This window comes from Anabrus simplex, chromosome 12, assembly GCF_040414725.1.
Source record: "Anabrus simplex isolate iqAnaSimp1 chromosome 12, ASM4041472v1, whole genome shotgun sequence".
Taxonomy (NCBI): domain Eukaryota; kingdom Metazoa; phylum Arthropoda; class Insecta; order Orthoptera; family Tettigoniidae; genus Anabrus; species Anabrus simplex.
This window is the reverse complement of record NC_090276.1, coordinates 78,540,964-78,560,332: the sequence shown is the minus strand read 5'-3', so window position 1 is coordinate 78,560,332 and position 19,369 is coordinate 78,540,964. Positions and strand designations below refer to the sequence as shown.

General features: G+C 40.5%; 1 protein-coding gene across 2 annotated transcripts in view; it reads right to left on the bottom strand.

Moving 5' to 3' along the window:
* LOC136884195 (uncharacterized) overlaps window positions 1-19,369 on the bottom strand; it is a 114,690-nt gene that overhangs the window by 85,427 nt on the left and 9,894 nt on the right. For both annotated transcript variants that reach the window (XM_067156237.2, XM_067156238.2), the window contains one exon: window positions 7,363-7,514. In XM_067156237.2, the coding sequence (XP_067012338.2) occupies window positions 7,363-7,514 (152 nt within the window). The remainder of the gene's footprint in view (window positions 1-7,362; window positions 7,515-19,369) is intronic.

Below are 19,369 nucleotides of genomic sequence, written 5' to 3'. Positions count from 1 at the left end.
ATATCTGCGGTGAAACGTTTAAGTGGGCCACCCTGTATACATTATTTTAACCTCTTCACAAAATGTTTCTGCAGGTAGTTCTTTTGCCTGTGGTTAGAGTTCATTCCACAGTTGAGCAGAACGAATAATGAAGCCAGTGTGATATGATGCTGTTCTTACAACTGGACGGAAAAGGGACACACCTCGACCTCTTTGTGCGGAACGGTAGTTACGGTTCCTGTGAATGTTACCTGCGAGGGATATTCTCAGAAAAGCAATATCTATTTGTTTACAGAGAGCTGTGACCTGGCTGTATTTAAATGACCGTGTGGAGTAATTAGTCATTCTGCTCGGCGTTTAACTCATGTTCTCCACAGTAGAGGGGTGCCTGGAAGGAAGCCTGTACAACAGTATTGGCCGTACTAATGCCAAATAGGCTGTCTGTTTGGCTCCCAGTAGAGATCTGCGGATGAATCCCAAGACTCTGTATGCTCTGCACCTTATTTCCTCAACATCCTTGTTGCAAATATGAACGCCAAGCAATTTTATTGAGGTGCAAGGCATCAGGTTTCTACCACACAGTGAAATTTGGTGTTGAAGCGGTGATCTTGCTCTAGTTAAGCAGATATATTTACATTTCTGTACGTTTACGGACATACTGGTAGACCTCTATGAACCATCAGTAAAGGGCAGCAACAAGTTATTCACCTCATGCTTGCATGCTGTTGAATTTGACCTTTCATTCTGATATCATGTCCTATGATATACTAAGCAGCAATGGCTTTCCGAGAAGAACCTCATTTTAACTCGAATAAGGACTTCATTTTTGCTACCTGAATGCTGTTTGATAAAAACTGAGAGAGGAATAAGCCTATAATAGTAGCTTCCTTGACATATGATCACATCCCTTGCCATTACTTCACTTAAGAAGGCGTTGTGGTTGGGTCTGGATGGTTTGAGATGAAGAAAACTGCAAGAAGAAATAAAAACACAAGAGCAAGAATATGAGATAAAAGAACAATCTTGCAAGTTTGGATTTAAAGTCAGTGAAGAAGGCAAGAGTACACCCAGTGATGAGCCGAAGAAGCCATGATATGGAAATATTACAATAGAATAACATACGAAATTGGCAGCTGCAACCTGAGGCAGAATGGGCTGGACAGTATGGAAAACACCCAGCGGTTAGCGAGTTTGTATTCACGAGATGGTAAATTCGAATCCTACCGTCAGCAGCCCGAAAGATGGTTTTTCCATTTCCACGGCAGGCCATGGCCGCTTCCTTCCCAAAAACTTGTGATGTTAAACCACCACTAGCAAAAAGAACAGACATAGAAGTTAATTACAAGAAGTTACAAGAAGCATACAGCAGTGACCACATTAGGACAATGCCCGAAACATGACCAAGAGAAGATACCAAAAGACCAAGTTTATTGCTGGAGTAGAGAACGTAGCATTATTCCATTACTTGGCGCATACTGAAAATCTGATCCTGACAGCCCGTCTGGTTCCCATTCCAATTTACTTTCAACCATTGTTCACACCCTCCTTATCTGATATAGTGATGAGTGATATAGCCCCATACTGGTTGCATTCTGTTGCTCCCTCTGGCCACACTGACCTGCCATTGTGTTCGTCCTCTCTCTCGCTCAATGACACTTCCTAAACTTACAATCCATGTTAATCGTATTACTCTCTGAAGCCTTTTCATCCCAGTTATATTTCAATATTTCTGCTGTAATTTCATATACCGTATAATCCCAAATATCACCCGCCACCAAATAAGACCTGCACTCTAATTTTGAGACAGCAAACTACAGAAAAAAAAAAAAAAGAAAAAAAAAAATTACATACCTGTTTAATTTTCTTCAAATATACCACAAATATAAATTCAAACAGCTTATAATTAATAACATCACAAAAATCGCAAATAAAAATCGGTCCAATACTCAGATCATTCACAATTCACCGTCATCATCTGAAGTTTCACCATAGGAAATTTCGTCGCTGGCATCTTTCCACAAATAGTCGTCCTCACTACCGTTTACTGAATTTGAAATTCCACATTTTTTAAAGCTTTTGGACACTAGATCATTGGGAATGCACGCCCATGCGGTCTTGATCCAGCTGCATATTAGTCCCACTTCAGGCCTCTTCACTCGTCCGGTTGGTGTTAACGCGTGATCACCATCAGACATCCATTCTGTAAACAGCTGTTTCATTGCAGTTTTGAAAGGACGGTTCACGCACACATCCAATGGCTGTAGAATAGAAGTGAGTCCTCCGGGAATTATCGCAAGATCGGTTTTTCCTTTCCTCATTATATCTTTTACGGCGTCAGCTGTAAGTCATCGGTATCTGTCCAACACAAGCATGTTTCGTTTTTGTAACAAAGCTCCCAGGCGACGTTGCCAAATGCACTTCACCCAGTCCTCAACAAACGCACTGTCCATCCAGCCGGACTCATGTTCTGACAATAAGAGCGGACGGCAAGTTTCCTTTTCAGAACCACGTATGGAAGGAGTTTGGTTCCATCCGCTAATACGCACAACATTACCGTGCATCGTTACCAACTGTTCTGATGGTTACACTTTTAGAACCCTTCGTATCCACTGTATTTTCCAACGGCATTTCAATAATAATAATAATAATAATAATAATAATAATAATAATAATGTTATTGGCTTTACGTCCCACTAACTACTTTTACTGTTTTCGGAGACGCCGAGGTGCCGGAATTAGTCCCGCAGGAGTTCTTTTACGAGCCAGTAAATCTACCGACACGAGGCTGACGTATTTGAGCACCTTCAAATACCACCGGACTGAGCCATGATCAAACCTGCCAAGTTGGGGTCAGAAGGCCAGCGCCTCAACCGTCTGAGCCACTCAGACCGGCTCAACGGCATTTCAAAATAGAGAGGTGTCTGGTCAGCATTCCCAATTTGCAACAGCAAATAAAGGCTGGTCACCACTGATTAACATTTAACAACATGTTAAATGTTAAACATGTTCAATTTTAACTGGTGACACCATCAACAAGTTAAATGTTAAATGTTGAACACTGTTGCATTTAACATTGTGTCCACACTTAATAATAATGTTAAACTGGACTTCCTTTTTCTATATACAGGTAGTTCATTATTTCAATTTGTGGTATTACATTTAGGTGGTGTCTAGTCTTTTCAAACAAGGACAATGGACTCAGATGAAGAGGATTACCATGGGCGTGCGGTTAGGGGCATGCGACTGTGAGCTTGCATCCGGGAGATAGTGGCTTCGAATCCCACTGTCGGCAGCCCTGAAGATGGTTTTCAGTGGTTTCCCATGTTCACACCAGGTAAATGCTGGGGCTGTACCTTAATTACGGCCACGGTCGCTTCCTTCCAAATCCTAGGCCTTTCCTATCCCATCGTCGCCATAAAACCCATGTGTGTCGATGCGACGTACAGCCACTAGCAAAAAGAAAAAAGATGAAGAGGATTTGGCCTTTGTTATTGCCACTGTTGCTTCTTGTTATGATTTAGAAATGCAGGTATATTAGGCACAATTCCTCCCCTCATCCTGCTCATTGCTTCAAAAGCAAACCACTTTGAAGTATAAACTTCGCCCGCTACCGCTCCCGACTTCCGACTTTTCTGAACTCTTTACAATTCTCGACTGTACTGGGAACGGAGGGACGCTAGTATGCTAGTATTTTTTTTTTCTTTTCCCGATGCCCTAACTAGAACAATTATAGATAATTTAGAGTTCCTGGAAACTGTCGGCTTTCTTCGCTTTATCTCTGTATTCCTTTGATGAGACATCCCACAAACAAGGCCTTTCTATTATATCATTAATTAAGTCCAGAGTAATCTCCTTGCTCCAATCTATTTCTGACTATACATTTTAGTACCGGTATAGTGCAGAGAGAATGACCTGGGTGCGCGTACTGCATTTGTAGCTTATAACAAAGAAAATTAGTATTGCGGAGTGTTGTAATTATAATCCTACTTCACGTGAAGTACATCATTTGCGTCGTTTAGGCTATCTGTTGGAACGGAAACCGCCGAAGCTGTGTCGACATCTCATGAACAACGAATTGACACGACATGTTTTCCCCTTGGAGCGTAAAACACGCCAACATATTAAAAGTGTTAACCTCAACATTCAGAGTTAACATGCAAAGTCAATTGGAAGACACAATCACAATATACATGTTGGTGTTAAATGTTAATCAGTGGAGACCGGCCTTAAGAATTTCTGCTTCCTCAAATGAATAATGTGACACTGATAGGCCATTAATTTTTCTTCATACGCCCCAGGGAGATGATGTGAAATAGACATACATCTCCGAATGCACAATCCCTTTCTCTGATAAAAGTTTCGGATCCATCCATGGCTTGCAGTAAAACCCTGTGTTTTGAGTTCTTTTGACATCTCTAGTGCTTTCGATTGACACATTTCACTAGAAACACCATATCCTAATTCACGTTTTTCTATCACAAATTTGTGGAGTCGTTCTTCAATTTCCAGAAACACTGCACTCCGCCCGCGGAACGCTCTGCGATCACCGATTCTTTTTAGAAGTTTTTCCTTCTTCTTCTTCTGCCAATCACGAGTACACGATTCATCAATATCGTATTTCCTGCCAACGGCACATTTCCGTATATTTCAGCTTCGCTTACAACTTTAAGTTTCTCACGCACAGTAAATGACCGCAGATGCTGTTTTCAATCCATCGCTTACTATCGAGACAGCACTTTCACGGGACAGATACGGAACTCGAATGTGAGCAAGGTAGACTTCTGTAACCAACAGTCTCGACTCTCGCAAAGTACGATATCCCGCGAGATCAGCTATTTGCGCACCAAGCATGCCAGCAACACTTGTGAAACAAATGACGATCGAGCATCTGCAGCAGTGGCTTTCATATTTACCCATATTCTTTGATTTACTGTATTTCATTACCTTACATTTCGCGTTTACATGCCACTGTAACCATATTGAGAAAAATCGATCTGGTTTTCTAGAACGCAACTAAAACACAATAAGACCTGAATGCCCATTTACATGTGGTATATTGAGTATGGTAACCGTATTCAAATATATTTCAATACTACATGTAAACGTGAAATGTGAAAGAAGCCTTCAGGACAGAACTAAAGAATCAATTCCAAGCACTCACTGAGGTGGAGGAAAAATGGGTGAAGACTAGATCTGTATTTACTGAAGTAAGTGAAAATATCCTGGGTTTTAAGGACAGGAGGAAAAAAGACTGGATGACTGACCAGACATGGGAAATTATCAGACAAAGGAAGTAATGAACGCATGTAAGACATGAGCAAGGAAGGCAGAATTGCAATCCAAATATGCTGCGAAGGATAAGGAAGTAAAGAGAAGTGTGAGGAGAGATCAAAGAAAATGGATAGATGGCCTATCTCAACAAGCAGAGGAGGCTGCCAGAAAGGGAAATCTTAGAGAACTCTATACCATCACCAGAGTTCTGGCAAGGAAACAGATGCAGAAAAACCGTCCAGTCAGAAACAAAGATGGTGCCTTCATAACAAACTCCGAGGATCAACTGAAGCGATGGCAGGAACATTTCTCTGCGGTGTTAGACCACTCCTTAGAGGAGGAGCAAGTAGATGGGGAGAAGGCGAAGAAGAAGAAGAAGAAGAAACCCAGCCTGACCTAAGGATTAAAGTCTGCATTCCAACAGTGGAGGAAATCAAGCAGGCATTGAGAGAGTTGCATATTGGTAAGGCAGCAGGTGTTGACAATATTCCAGCAGAAGTCATGAAGGTTGATATGGATACCACTGCCAATATGTTGCAGCTGCTATTTGAGAAGACATGGATTAATGGAGAAATGCCGACAGATTGGAGATGTGGATTGCTGGTCAAGTTGCCAAAGAAGGGCGATACGTCAAACTGTAACAAGCGAAGGGGCATTACGCTTCTTTCAATCCTTAGCAAAGTCTTCACCAGGATTCTGCTGAACAGAATTAAGGAGTATATCGACTTGAGGCTCCGACAGGAACAGGCAGGCTTTCGATCGAATCGCTCGTGTGTAGACCAAATAAACACCTTGAGGAAGGAAGTGAAGCGGTATGGAGTGCCATCACAAATAACCAACCTCATTCAGGAAACATACAGCGATTATGCATGCAGAGTCATTCATGAGGGCCGTGTATCTGAGCCTACATCTATACGTTCAGGAGTACGTCAAGGTTGTATCCTCTTGTCAACCATGTTCCTGGTGGTGATTGATGGAGTAATGCGGAATGTAATGCGAAATGTGAAACGTGGTATCCAGTGGGTATTGGCAAATAGGTTGGAAGACCTAGACTTCGCTGACGATGTGTGTCACCTGTCTGAGGCATATGATGAAATGCAATCAAAGATTGAAGACTTGGTAAAAGAAGGGAAAAAGATGGGACTAACGTTCAACTCAGAGACGACCAAGGCCCTAAGGACTAACACCAACAAACTAGACCCATTTGTCTTCAGTGATGAACCTATAGAGGATGTGGATTAGTTTCACCTATATGGGCAGTGTAGTTACCAAAGATGGAGGAGCAGAACAGGATGTCTCTCAACGTATACAAAAAGTAAATGGTATCTTTGTTCGGCTCTATCCAGTATGGAAGAACAACAAAATATCTATCAGGACCAAACTTTGCATTTTCCGAAGTAATGTCACGGCTGTTCTATTATATGGGCCCGAGACCTGGAAAGTGACTAAAGTGATTACCTCCAAGTTGCAGACCTTTGTCAACCGCTGTTTAAGGAAGATTCTAAACGTCTACTGGCCGGAAGTAATCTCCAATCATGAACTATGGAGAAGGACGGGTGATACCGAGATGGCCATACATATAAAGCGGCGGAAATGGAAATGGATAGGGCATACATTGAAGAAAGGGAATGAAGCCAATGAGAGAGAGGCACTGGATTGGAACCCGCAGGAGAGGAAGGCCCAAACAAACGTGGCAAAGATCTGTACACATGGAGGCAATGGAAGAAGGCAAAACCTGGAGAGAGGTTAAGAGGTTGGCTGGCAACAGGATCGAATGGAGATGCTTTGTTGATGCCTTATGTTCCACAAGGAACAACAGGAATTAAGTCAAGTAAGTCATGTAAACGTAGTAAATATTTACGAGAATGAACATCTTGAATACGACCCGCACCCAAGATTTAAAACCAATATTTTGGGGGGAAAAGTGTGGGTGGTATTCGCGATTATACGGTATTCTTGCTGTTTTATGACAATCCAGTTTATTGTTCTAATAAAGGAATAATAATAATAATAATAATTAGCATACAGAATGAACTCTCGTTCCTACTTTTAAGTCCTCCTAAATTCCATTAATTAGGTAGGCCAACTCTATATGAACCCACTGATTCTCACCTTGGTCGCTCGGTGGGAAATGACACTGGAGTCCGCTCCAAACAAATAGTTTTCAATCAAATGGACACTCTTCTTGTTCTTCAACTTCATCTTACGGAAGTACAGGTGAAACAAAATGGTTGCAGTCTCGCTGGCAGGCTGACCCGCAGACACTACAACAAACAAGACTTCTTAAGAACACGGTTAATATATAAAACAGACAAAATGCCAATGATATCATGTTGTGGGATGAAACTGAAGTTGAAGTATTTGTGAAGTTAGATCTTAGCAAGAGAGAGTTTATAAAATATGGCTAAATATGAGCAGAAAAGAAATAGTGGTTTTGTTATGAGCAGGAAACCTGAAAAAATTTATCTTCAAATGGGTGCAATCATCAACAGTGTCTAGTACTATTACCTCGTGTGGAATGGTTCTTTTCACCCGGTATAAAAACTTGACCTACAGACTTGAAGCAGTTATCAGGGCAGCATCGGACAATCGTTCCTACGATGTTGTATATAGATAACAGGAAGAGACAAAATACAGAACAAGGAGATTTGCCACCACCTTGGTATGGATACTTTAAAACTGGCTAGCCCAAAGTAGTGTGGTCCCCAAGAATGCATGTTATTCAGAATGCCCCACGAGGAAGGCTTAGAGACAATTGGGAAAAGCAAGTCTGGAAGAGTACCGTACCCATCTTGCAGGAGTAGAGAAATTATAGTGGTGATGTTTCATAAACAAAGAAAAAAACAAGACTGTTATATGTTCTAAAGACTTTGCTAGGTGAGGACTAATCTTAAGAAGCACTCAACAAATTTATTGAGGAAGGTTTAGTCTATGGAAAGGACAAAGGCAAACCAAGCAGGAAGTGAAGGAAGTTGCCATCTTCAGTACAAAAGTAGATCACTTGGAAGCACAGTGTGATACGATCTTGCACTTCGTGATAAAACGGCTCTTTCTCATCATGTTTGTGTCAAATAGCTACAGCCTGCAGGATGTTACAGTGAGAGTAACGATGGACCTCGGCGACTAAGTTTCGTGAGCTAGCACAAACATTTTGATTACATGAGGAGTATGAGGGTGGAGTTGGAGAGTTTGAGAGAGATAATTAGCATTCTCACAGTAGACAGGAAGGAAGATAGGACTCCCTCAAACAATGTACAGGTTACAGTAGGTGTACAAGAGGGATGGGAAGGAAAGGGGGGAACTGTAGAAGAGAGGTGGTCTACTGTTCTAGGGGGGAGGAGATTGCAGGCTAAGGGCTCTATTCAGGATCAGAATTCAGGACAGGTGTCTGTGAGTATTCGGTACGAGCCACTCCAGGTAGAACAACAGAGGGAAGATGAGGGACAGGGAACTGTTGCTGTGATGTGTGGAAGTAGGAGGAAGGGAAAAGATAGGAAAGAAAAATGTAGAGTAGAGGATAGGAAAAGACAGGTGGAACAGGGTCATGGGAAGGAGAAAAGGGAGGAGGAAGTAGCTTCTGCAGCTATCAGGAAAGATAGAGCTGACCAGGAGGGGAGGGGATCAAATGAGGTGGGTAGGGTTGAGGCTCTGGTCATGGGAGATTCCATCGTTAGACACGTGGCGAAAATGTGTGGAGGAAAGGGAACCAGGGTAGAATGTTACCCAGGAATTAAGTTGAGGCAGATGTTGAAGAAAGTACAAGAGAGGGAGGAGGGGAAGGAGAAGGTGGTAGTGTTTCACATTGGTACCAACAACGTAAGGCAAGCTGATATAAGTACCAACATAGTTGGAGATGTGTGGGATCTGGTAAATGCAGCACGGGTGAAGTTTATGAAAGCGGAGATTGTTATTAGTGGAATACTGTGTAGGAGGGATACTGACTGGAGGGTGATTGGGGATTTAAATGAGACTATGGAGTGGGTATGTGGGAAACTGGGAGTGAAATTTCTAGATCCTAATGGATGGGTAGGAGATAGGGATCTGCGCTCAGAGGGCTTCACTTATACCGCAGTGGTACGTATAAGTTAGGAAATTTGTTTGGAAGGGTAATAGGGAGGTACATTCAGGGAAACGGGGTGGCCTAGGGAGCGGTGATAGGGAACAGGGAACTGGAAATCAAGTAGGAATGACATAAAATTGTTAGTGTTGAACTGTAGAAGTATTGTAACGAAAGGAATAGAATTGAGTAATTTAATAAATATTTATTTACCAGATATTGTAATAGGAGTTGAATCATGGCTGAGAAATGATATAAAGGATGCAGAAATTTTCTCACGGAACAGGAGTGTGTATCGTAGAGATAGGATAGGAATGGTGGGAGACTATTCATTCTGGTGAAAGAAGAATTTGTAAGCTACAAAAAAGTTAAAGATGAGACACATGAAATTCTAGGTGTAAGGCTCATTTCTAAAGATAATAGGCAACTTGATATATTTGGAGTGTACAGACCGGGAAAGGGTAGCACTGACACGGATTCAGAATTATTTGATAAGATAATCAGCTATGTAGGAAACGACAAGGAAAGAAATGTGATTGTAGCAGGAGATCTGAATTTACCAGATGTCAATTGGGAAGGAAATGCGAACGACAGGAAGCATGACCAACAAATGGCAAATAAGTTAATATGGGAAGGACAGCTGATTCAGAAAGTGATGGAACCAACCAGAGGGACAAATATCCTGGATGTGGTGCTGATAAAACCAGATGAGCTCTATAGAGAAACTGAAGTAATAGATGGTATTAGAGATCATGAAGCTGTTTTTGTCGTAGTTAAAAATAAATGTGATAGAAAGGAAGGTCTTAAAAGTAGGACTATTAGGCAGTACCATATGGCTGATAAAGCAGGCATGAGGCAGCTTCTAAAAAGTAACTATGATCAGTGGAAAACGGTAAATAAGAATGTAAATAGACTCTGGGATGGGTTTAAAGAAATTGTTGAGGAATGCGAAAACAGGTTTGTACCTTTAAGGGTGGTAAGGAATGGTAAAGACCCACCTTATTATAATAGAGAAATAAAGAGACTAAGAAGGAGGTGCAGACTGGAAAGAAATAGAGTTAGAAATGGCTGTGGAAGTAAGGAGAAATTGAAGGAACTTACTAGAAAATTGAATCTAGCAAAGAAGGCAGCTAAGGATAACATGATGGCAAGCATAATTGGCAGTCATACAAATTTTAGTGAAAAATGGAAGGGTATGTATAGGTATTTTAAGGCAGAAACAGGTTCCAAGAAGGACATTCCAGGAATAATTAATGAACAAGGGGAGTGTGTATGTGAGGATCTTCAAAAGGCAGAAGTATTCAGTCAGCAGTATGTAAAGATTGTTGGTTACAAAGATAATGTCCAGATAGAGGAGGAGACTTAATACTAAAGAAGTATTAAAATTTACATTTTATAACAATGACATTTACAATAAGATACAAAATTTGAAAACTAGAAAAGCGGCTGGAATTGATAAGATTTCTGGGATATACTAAAGATAATGGGTCAGGATATAGTACCATATCTGAAGTACTTATTTGATTATTATTTGGTCGGAGGAGCTATACCAGATGAATGGAGAGTTGCTATAGTAGCCCCTGTGTATAAAGGAAAGGGTGATAGACATAAAGCTGCAAATTACAGTCCAGTCAGTTCGACATGCATTGTATGTAAGCTTTGGGAAAGCATTCTTTCTGATTATATCAGTCCTGTTTGTGAAACTAATAACTGGTTCGATAGAAGGCAGTTTGGTTTTAGGAAAGGTTATTCCACTGAAGCCCAACTTGTAGGATTCCAGCAAGATTTAGCAGATATCTTGGATTCAGGGGGTCAAATGGACTGTATCGCGATTGACCTGTCTAAAGCTTTTGATACGGTGGATCATGGGAGACTACTGGCAAAAATGAGTGCAATTGGACTTGAAAAAGAGTGACTGAATGGGTGGCTATAATTCTAGAAAATAGATCTCAGAGAATTAGAGTAGGTGAAGCTTTATCTGACCCTGTAATAATTAAAGAGGTGAATTCCTCAAGGCAGTATTATTGGACCTTTATGTTTTCTTATATTTATCAATGATATGAGTAAAAGAGTGGAATCAGAGGTAAGGCCTTTTGCAGATGATGTTATTCTCTATAGAGTAATAAATAAGTTACAAGATTGTGAGCAACTGCAACGTGCCCTCGAAAATGTTGTGAGATGGACAGCAGGCAATGGTATGTTGATAAACGGGGTTAAAAGTCAGGTTGTGAGTTTCACAAATAGGAAAAGACCTCTCAGTATTAATTACTGCATTGATAGGGTGAAAGATCCTTTTGGGGATCATTGTAAGTACATATGTGTTAATATAAGGAAAGATCTTCATTGGGGTAATCACACAAATATGATTGTTAATAAAGGGTACAGATCTCTGCACATGGTTATGAGGGTGTATAGGGGTTGTAGTAAGGATGTAAAGGAGAGGGCATATAAGTCTCTGGTAAGACCCCAACTAGAGTATGGTTCCAGTATATGGGACCCTCACCAGGATTACCTGATTCAAGAACTGGACAAAATCCAAAGAAAAGCAGCTCGATTTGTTCTGGGTGATTTCCGACAGAGTAGTGTTACAAAAATGTTGCAAAGTTTGGGCTGGGAAGAATTGAGAGAAAGAAGGAGAGCTGCTCGACTAAGTGGTATGTCTCAAATATTATTACAATATTTATAAGTCCACCTGTTCAATACAATACAATATTATCCACTATTTCATATGGTTAAAATGTATACATAATACATAAAAGTCAATGGTACATGTTTCACCCTCCTTTACGGGCATCATCAGCCTATATCAATCTTAAAAATAATACATATGGAGTCTTTCCAATCTTATAAATTACAGGGTAAAATGTTGAACAATGATTTCGTAAAACATTATACAATAACATCTAAAACAACGATATTGCACCAAAGTGTGTTAAATTAACAGTAAATTAACAGTTTTTGAAGATTAAAACGTGGTTAAGCATGAATATTTGAGAGTTTAAAACGGATCCTTTGTTATATATCATTAAGACTGTGACGGCCTTGAGTGTAAGCACAATCATCAAAGGGGGATGTTTCTTCCATTCCCATAGTATGAATCCAAGATGGTAAAAATCACTGTCAGTTATTTAAAACAGAAGTGTGAACGTAATAAATATGTTAAAATGTATACGGTTGATATATCTGAAAGTAGAAAAGAAAATGGAACTTCTTGTGGAGGCGTTGCTAATGATAAAATGTTATGTCAAAGCTAGCGGATGTCAGTAATTATGTTGGCATGGTGATCAATTGGATCCAAAAGACGGTCAAGTGGGTGTTATAACCCAGTTGAAACATTTGTTGGAAAAAATGATCCGAGTTTTTTCGTACGGTGCATATTAAGAACGTCGGGCTGTTCCAGCAACGCAACGTATTAAGTACAAGTACGCACCGTACGAGTAAGTACCGCATTAGACATCTTCGACGTACGGGAAGTCTCTTGTACAGTACGGTATTATTCACCAACTTTCTTCTACATTTTGTTTCAGAAAATCCTGATTATTTCTTCCAACAAATGTTTCAACGGAATTATAACATCAACTTGACTATCTTTTAGATCCATCGACTACCACATAATTTCTGAACTCCGCTAGCTTTGACATACGTTTTATCAATAGCAACGCCTCTACTAGAAGTTCCATTTTCTTTTCGACTTTCAGATATCCCAACCATATACATTTTAACATGTTTATTACGTTCACACTTCCGTTTTAAATAACTGACAGTGATTTTACCATCTTGGATTCAAACTTGGGAATTGAAGAAACACCCCCCTTTGATGATTGTGTTTACACTCAAGACCATCACAGTCTTAATGATATTATAAAAAAAAGGATCCATTTTAGTTTTAAACTCTCAAAATTTCATGTTTAATCACGTTTTCATCTTCAAAACTGTTAATTCACTCTCTTTTAACATACTTCGGTGCATTATCGTTGTTTTAGATGTTATTGTATAATGTTTTACGAAATCATTTTTCAACATTTTAACCTATAATTTATAAGATTAGAATGTCTCTTTTGTATTATTTTTAAGATTGATATAGGCTGATGATGCCCGTAAGGAGGGTGAAACATGTACCTTTGACTTTAATGTATTATGTATTTAAAAAAAATTTGACCATATGAAATAGTGGATCATATTGTATTGTATTGAACAGGTGGACTTATAATATTGTAATAATATTTGAGACATACGTATTAAGTACGTCGGGCTGTTCCAGCAACGCAACTTAATACGCACCGTACGAAAAAACTCGATCATTTTTTTCCAACAAATGTTTCAACGGGGTTATAACACCCACTTGACCGTCTTTTGGATCCAATTGATCACCATACCAACATAATTACTGACATCCGCTAGCTTCGACATAACATTTTATCATTAGCAACAACTCCACAAGAAGTTCCATTTTCTTTTCTACTTTCAGATATATCAACCGTATACATTTTAACATATTTATTACATTCACACTTCTGTTTTAAATAACTGACAGTGATTTTACCATCTTGGATTCATACTATGGGAATGGAAGAAACATCCCCCTTTGATGATTGTGCTTACACTCAAGGCCGTCACAGTCTTAATAATATATAACAAATATTCATGCTTAACCACATTTTAATCTTCAAAAACTGTTAATTTAACACACTTTGGTGCAATATCGTTGTTTTACATGTTATTGTATAATGTTTTACGAAATCATTGTTCAACATCTTACCCTGTAATTTATAAGATTGGAAAGACTCCATATGTATTATTTTTAAGATTGATATAGGCTGATGATGCCCGTAAAGGAGGGTGAAACATGTACCATTGACTTTTATGTATTATGTATAAATTTTAACCATATGAAATAGTGGATTATATTGTATTGAACAGGTGGACTTATAAATATTGTAATAATATTTGAGACATACGTCAACTTCAATACGGAACCAAAATGAGAATAGTTACTCGTAACTAAGTGGTATGTTCCGAGCTGTCAGCGGAGAGATGGCGTGGAATGACATTAGTAGATGAATAACTCTGAGTGGCGTTTATAAAAGTAGGAAAGATCACAATATGAAGATAAAGTTGGAATTCAAGAGGACAAACTGGGGCAAATATTCATTTATAGGAAGGGGAGTTAGGGATTGGAATTATTTACCAAGGGAGATTTTCAATAAATCTCTAATTTCTTTGAAATCGTTTAGGAAAAGGCTAGGAAAACAACAGATAGGGAATCTGTCACCTGGGCGACTGCCCTAAATGCAGATCAGTAGTGACTGATTGATTTATATTAACACTGCCTTGTTTAGTTACCTCAATAATGTCATTAATAGGCTCTTACTACCGTATTTCTTGGCACAGGCCATAGCAAAAGGTAGCTTCCAATAAAGTGTGTATCTGGCTGTCATCGTTCTACCTCACCTCGTTATGGCACCACCATTGGTTTATGAGGTTTCTCAGTAATTGCACAACCTTCAAGGGTTCTTCTTTAGCATCCTACCAGCTCTTGGACAGGACAAACTGGAGGAGGCTCGTATACAACCACACCCAGCGTAGAGGAAGAAAGAGGATATCCCTTGACAATATGTCAATGTTTTCCTGCACATCTACCATGTTCAATTGTGGTGGACAGTTTCTTGCTTCCACGCCAGCACATTAGGGTTCGCACTCAAGTATAACTGCTACGAGTTGATTTCACTCTGCACAGTGAGATTTAGTCCATCAACTCTGAAATATATTCAACTAATCGCTAATTCCAAATCAATTTTCCAAGTATGGTTTGGAAACCAACAATTGACACCCTTCAGTGATCATAATGGATTAAGATAAGGTGATCCATTGGTGCCAAAACTGCTTAATCCAGCCGTGATAGCCATCGCAACGGAGAAGGAGATGTTGGCCTCTGCAGATTATGTGATCACAGTACAGGCGACATGCCAGAGCAAGATAACTACACAGTGTCAAGGAAGTTGGCTTTTTTCTTTTTAATGATATCTGTTCATGGCGTCGACCTCTGGAGATCTTTTGCCACTACTTTCACCAATATGAGAGGAACAGGTGTGTACAGTAAGTGTAATTGCGGAAGTGTAGAGTGTTGTATGTGAGGAAAGGAACATTAAGGACGACACAAACACCCAGTCTCAGGCCAGGGATATTAACCATTACAATTAAAAAACCCTGACCCAATCAAACCCGGGGCCGCCGGGTGACAGGCGGACGCGTTGCCCCCTACACCGCGGGGCCGGACAGGAAGTTGGGTTAGTGGTGAACGATGAAAAAACTAAGTCGCCAGACCCTCCTATGTTCCATTAGTGTTGATGAACACAATTTTGAAAGAGTCCCAGAACTTCAGTACTTTGGCTCAGTACAGTTCAGCGGAGGTAAGACAGAATTGTTATTACAAACACAAACCTGAACAACCTATTCAAGTCGCGTATACTTGGCATTGGTACACCTGGTACTTATGTACGGTTGTGAAACATGGGAGATTCCACCCACAACTCAGGAGAGAATTTGTGCCTTCAAGCCTTGTTTGGAACATCACACAAACAAGATGGAAATGAAGACCAAAAGCCAGATATCGGTAGGAGGAGACTGCATGGGTTCGGATGTCATCTAGATGGATCCCTTCCATATCGAGTAAATCTCTCTCAACCAGACGAGGAACAGCCAAGAGGACACCCAAGATCAGGGTGGAAAGATAGCGCGATGGCAGCTTTGGAACAGATGGAACCGATGGTCAGGAAGAAGATCTGAGAGAAAGACAGTGATGGGCTAATATCTGTACTAGATATCTCTCTGCAACTTTGTTACCCGCTATGTGCTTGATAAATATTTTTGTAAGATATTTTATAGGGTTGTTTATGTACATCCAACAGGAATGGTGTTGCCATCATCGTTTGCGCCAGCCTGCGAGATTGAGTTGCCGAGGTTCAGCGCTATTCAGACCGTGTTATGCCAATTACAATCGACACTGTATCTTCTCTGCAAATGTGCCACAATGTGGCTGTGGTGACGTAGAAAAGAAAGAGTTTTGGCAGGAGTCACAAGACATTTTAGCATGTCCTCAAGATGAGTTTCTACATCTTTGTGGTGATCTTAATAGGCATGTTGGTCACACCAAGGATGGTTATAACTGCCATGGTGGTAATGGCTACAATATCCAAAATGATGGAACTCAAAATTTGGACTTTGCTAAGGCAAATGACTTGGATATTGGTAACAAGTTTTCAAAAAGCGCATCAACCACCTCATCCCTTAAACTAGTGGTGACTATAGCAGCCAAATTGACTTTATCCTTGTTCGACGCCATGATCTCCGACTAGTATCGGATGTGAAGATCACACCATCTAATTGTGCAGCCCCTCAACATCAGCTGTTCGTAGCAGACTTAAGGATCTGTAAACATCATAGAGGTGGAGGGATAAAAGCCCCAGAAAGATCAAGTGGTCAAAGCTTAAAGACGAAAAGGAGACCCTAACAGGCAGTGTAAATTTTCCTCCCATCGACCTGAATGCAGCTGACAACACACAGACCACGTTCTGCAAATCTGTCATTACAACCACCACCGCAATCTTGGGTACAACTAAACCTAGTTCCCACCGTATTGACAAGCAAACGTGGTTATGGACTGACAAAGTCCAAGAAAAGGTGCATGAAAAGAAGAAGGCATATAGAAACTGGGTTTCACAAAAGACTTCAGAGAACAGGGAAAAATATGTCATAGCCAAATGTGAGGCTAAGAAAGCTGTCACTGAAGCTAGGCGCAGCCACTATAACGACCTGTATACAACACTGGACTCAAAGGAAGGAGAGAAAACTATCTTCCAGCTGAACAAAGCTAGAACAAAGTTAGCACATGATATTGAGTACTATTTGCGCATGAAAAGCAAAAATGGTCAGCGATTACAGGACAAACAGGACATTCTCAAACGTTGGCATTTGATGAGATTTCCAACACTGAGTTCCCACATCCTATTTCAGAAAGTAATCCAACGGCAGGTCCTATCTTATACATCATACCAGCGCCATCAGAAATATGAAGAACCAAAAAGCGCCAGGACCAATGAACTGCCGGTACACTTCTGGAAGTTGCAGGAATTAAAAGAACCTGTGATTAACTGGCTGAACAACTTTTTCAATGCCACAGTTGACTCTGGCCCTGTTCCCAGTGATTGGGCTAGAAGCATCACTGTGCCTATCTTAAAGCAAAAAGGTGACCCAGCAGAATGTGCAAATTACCGTTCAATTTGCCTCCTGTCGCACACAATGAAGATTTTTGAGAGAATCCTCGATCGAAGACTGCCTGACATCGTCAGCTTCGGTACCAACAAGTGCGACTTCGTCCAGGGTGTTGGAACAACCGATGCCACTTTCGCTGCCAGAATGCTCATTGAAAAGCACCGAGAGAAACAACAGCCTCTGCATATTGTCTTCCTTGATCTTGAGAAGGCTTTTGACCGTGTTCCACATCATGTGATCTGGTATGCACGTCATGACCATGGTGTACCAGAAATGCTCATCAATTGGATCATGATGCTATACACGAACACATTGCACTGTCGGCATCTCGGAGAGCTTCCCGGTGAAAGTCAGTGTACACCAAGACTGTCCCCATTGCTCATTGTTCTCGTCAGGAACACAATCACACAGGACCTGCAGAGGAGCGTCCCTTGGGCTCTCTTATATGAAGATGATGTCACACTAGCCGAGAACTGCAGCGACAGATTGAAGATTGGAATAGTTGTCTCTCCCTGAACAAAAAGACTGAATACGTGGAAACCATCCCAAGCAACGGCTCAATTCAAGTTGATGGAGAAGAGACCTTAATGAAGACCGTAAGCTTCACGTTTCTAGGATCTCGTCTACAGACTGATGATGGGATACATGACGAAGTGCGAAGTAGGATAAGGGCAACATCGATGAGATGGAGGGAAGTCACAGGCGTACTCTGTGACAGAAGGATGCCACTATATCTGAAGTCCAAAATATACCGCATGATAGTTCGTCCTGTTGCTTTACGTGGCGTTGAATGTCGACAAACTGACAAAGCTACAGAGTGCCAATTACACATTATGGAAATGCGTATGCTCCATTGGTCGAAGGGCATCACACTCCTTCATCATGTCAAAAAAGACCATCCACCAGCACCCATCACTTAGAAGCCACGGGAAAAACGTCTGGTATTGTCACGTCCTGCACGCTGGACCTAGAACAGCTGCCAATTTCACACACACCTATGAAATTACTGGGCAACGACCACACGGATGTCCAAAGCAGCACTGGCATGATACAGTAAATGGTGATATGAAGACTCTCAACTTAAGACTACAGGATGCCTAAGATCATGCAAAATGGTGAGCCAAAATTAGAACAGCGGATCCTGCACCAGCGGGAAAAACACTAGGAAGAAGAAAATTTTATATGTGGTACTTTTTCTTTATCCCCTCCTGTGGGTCTTAACGGCCTGTAAAGAGCAATAAATGATGATGATGATAAAATGTCTTCTTCCCAAAATTTAGGGTTGTTTTATATTAACAGTTTTACTATACTCCGTACTGCTTTACTTCTAAATTGAAGTTTTGGCCGATTTCAGCTCTGTCTTGAGGTTATGCACTGAAATATAAGATATCCAACCATTCCCAAGCAGCCATTCATATCGGCAGAGTGCGATCTCGAATCCTAGTTGCCAACTCTAATATTACAGTAAATTGAAAATGTTAAGGATCCACCTTTTCAATCAATGACAAATTGTAACAAGTTAAAATTGTGGTACAAGATGATGAGAGTATGGTGCGTCTGACCTCTGATAACACAGGTTTTGCAGTTTTTTTAACAAGACTAAAGATACACCCTATGATCTATACGCCTTAAACTGGACTATTTTCTTGTGTATCAAGACTTAACAACTGAGTTACCTTCTCAGATTTTATAGAATTTTACTTTATGGTCAGACGCACCATACTCTCATCTTATTGTACCACAATTTTTACTTGTTAGAATTTAACATTTGTCATTGTAGGTGCTGTCATG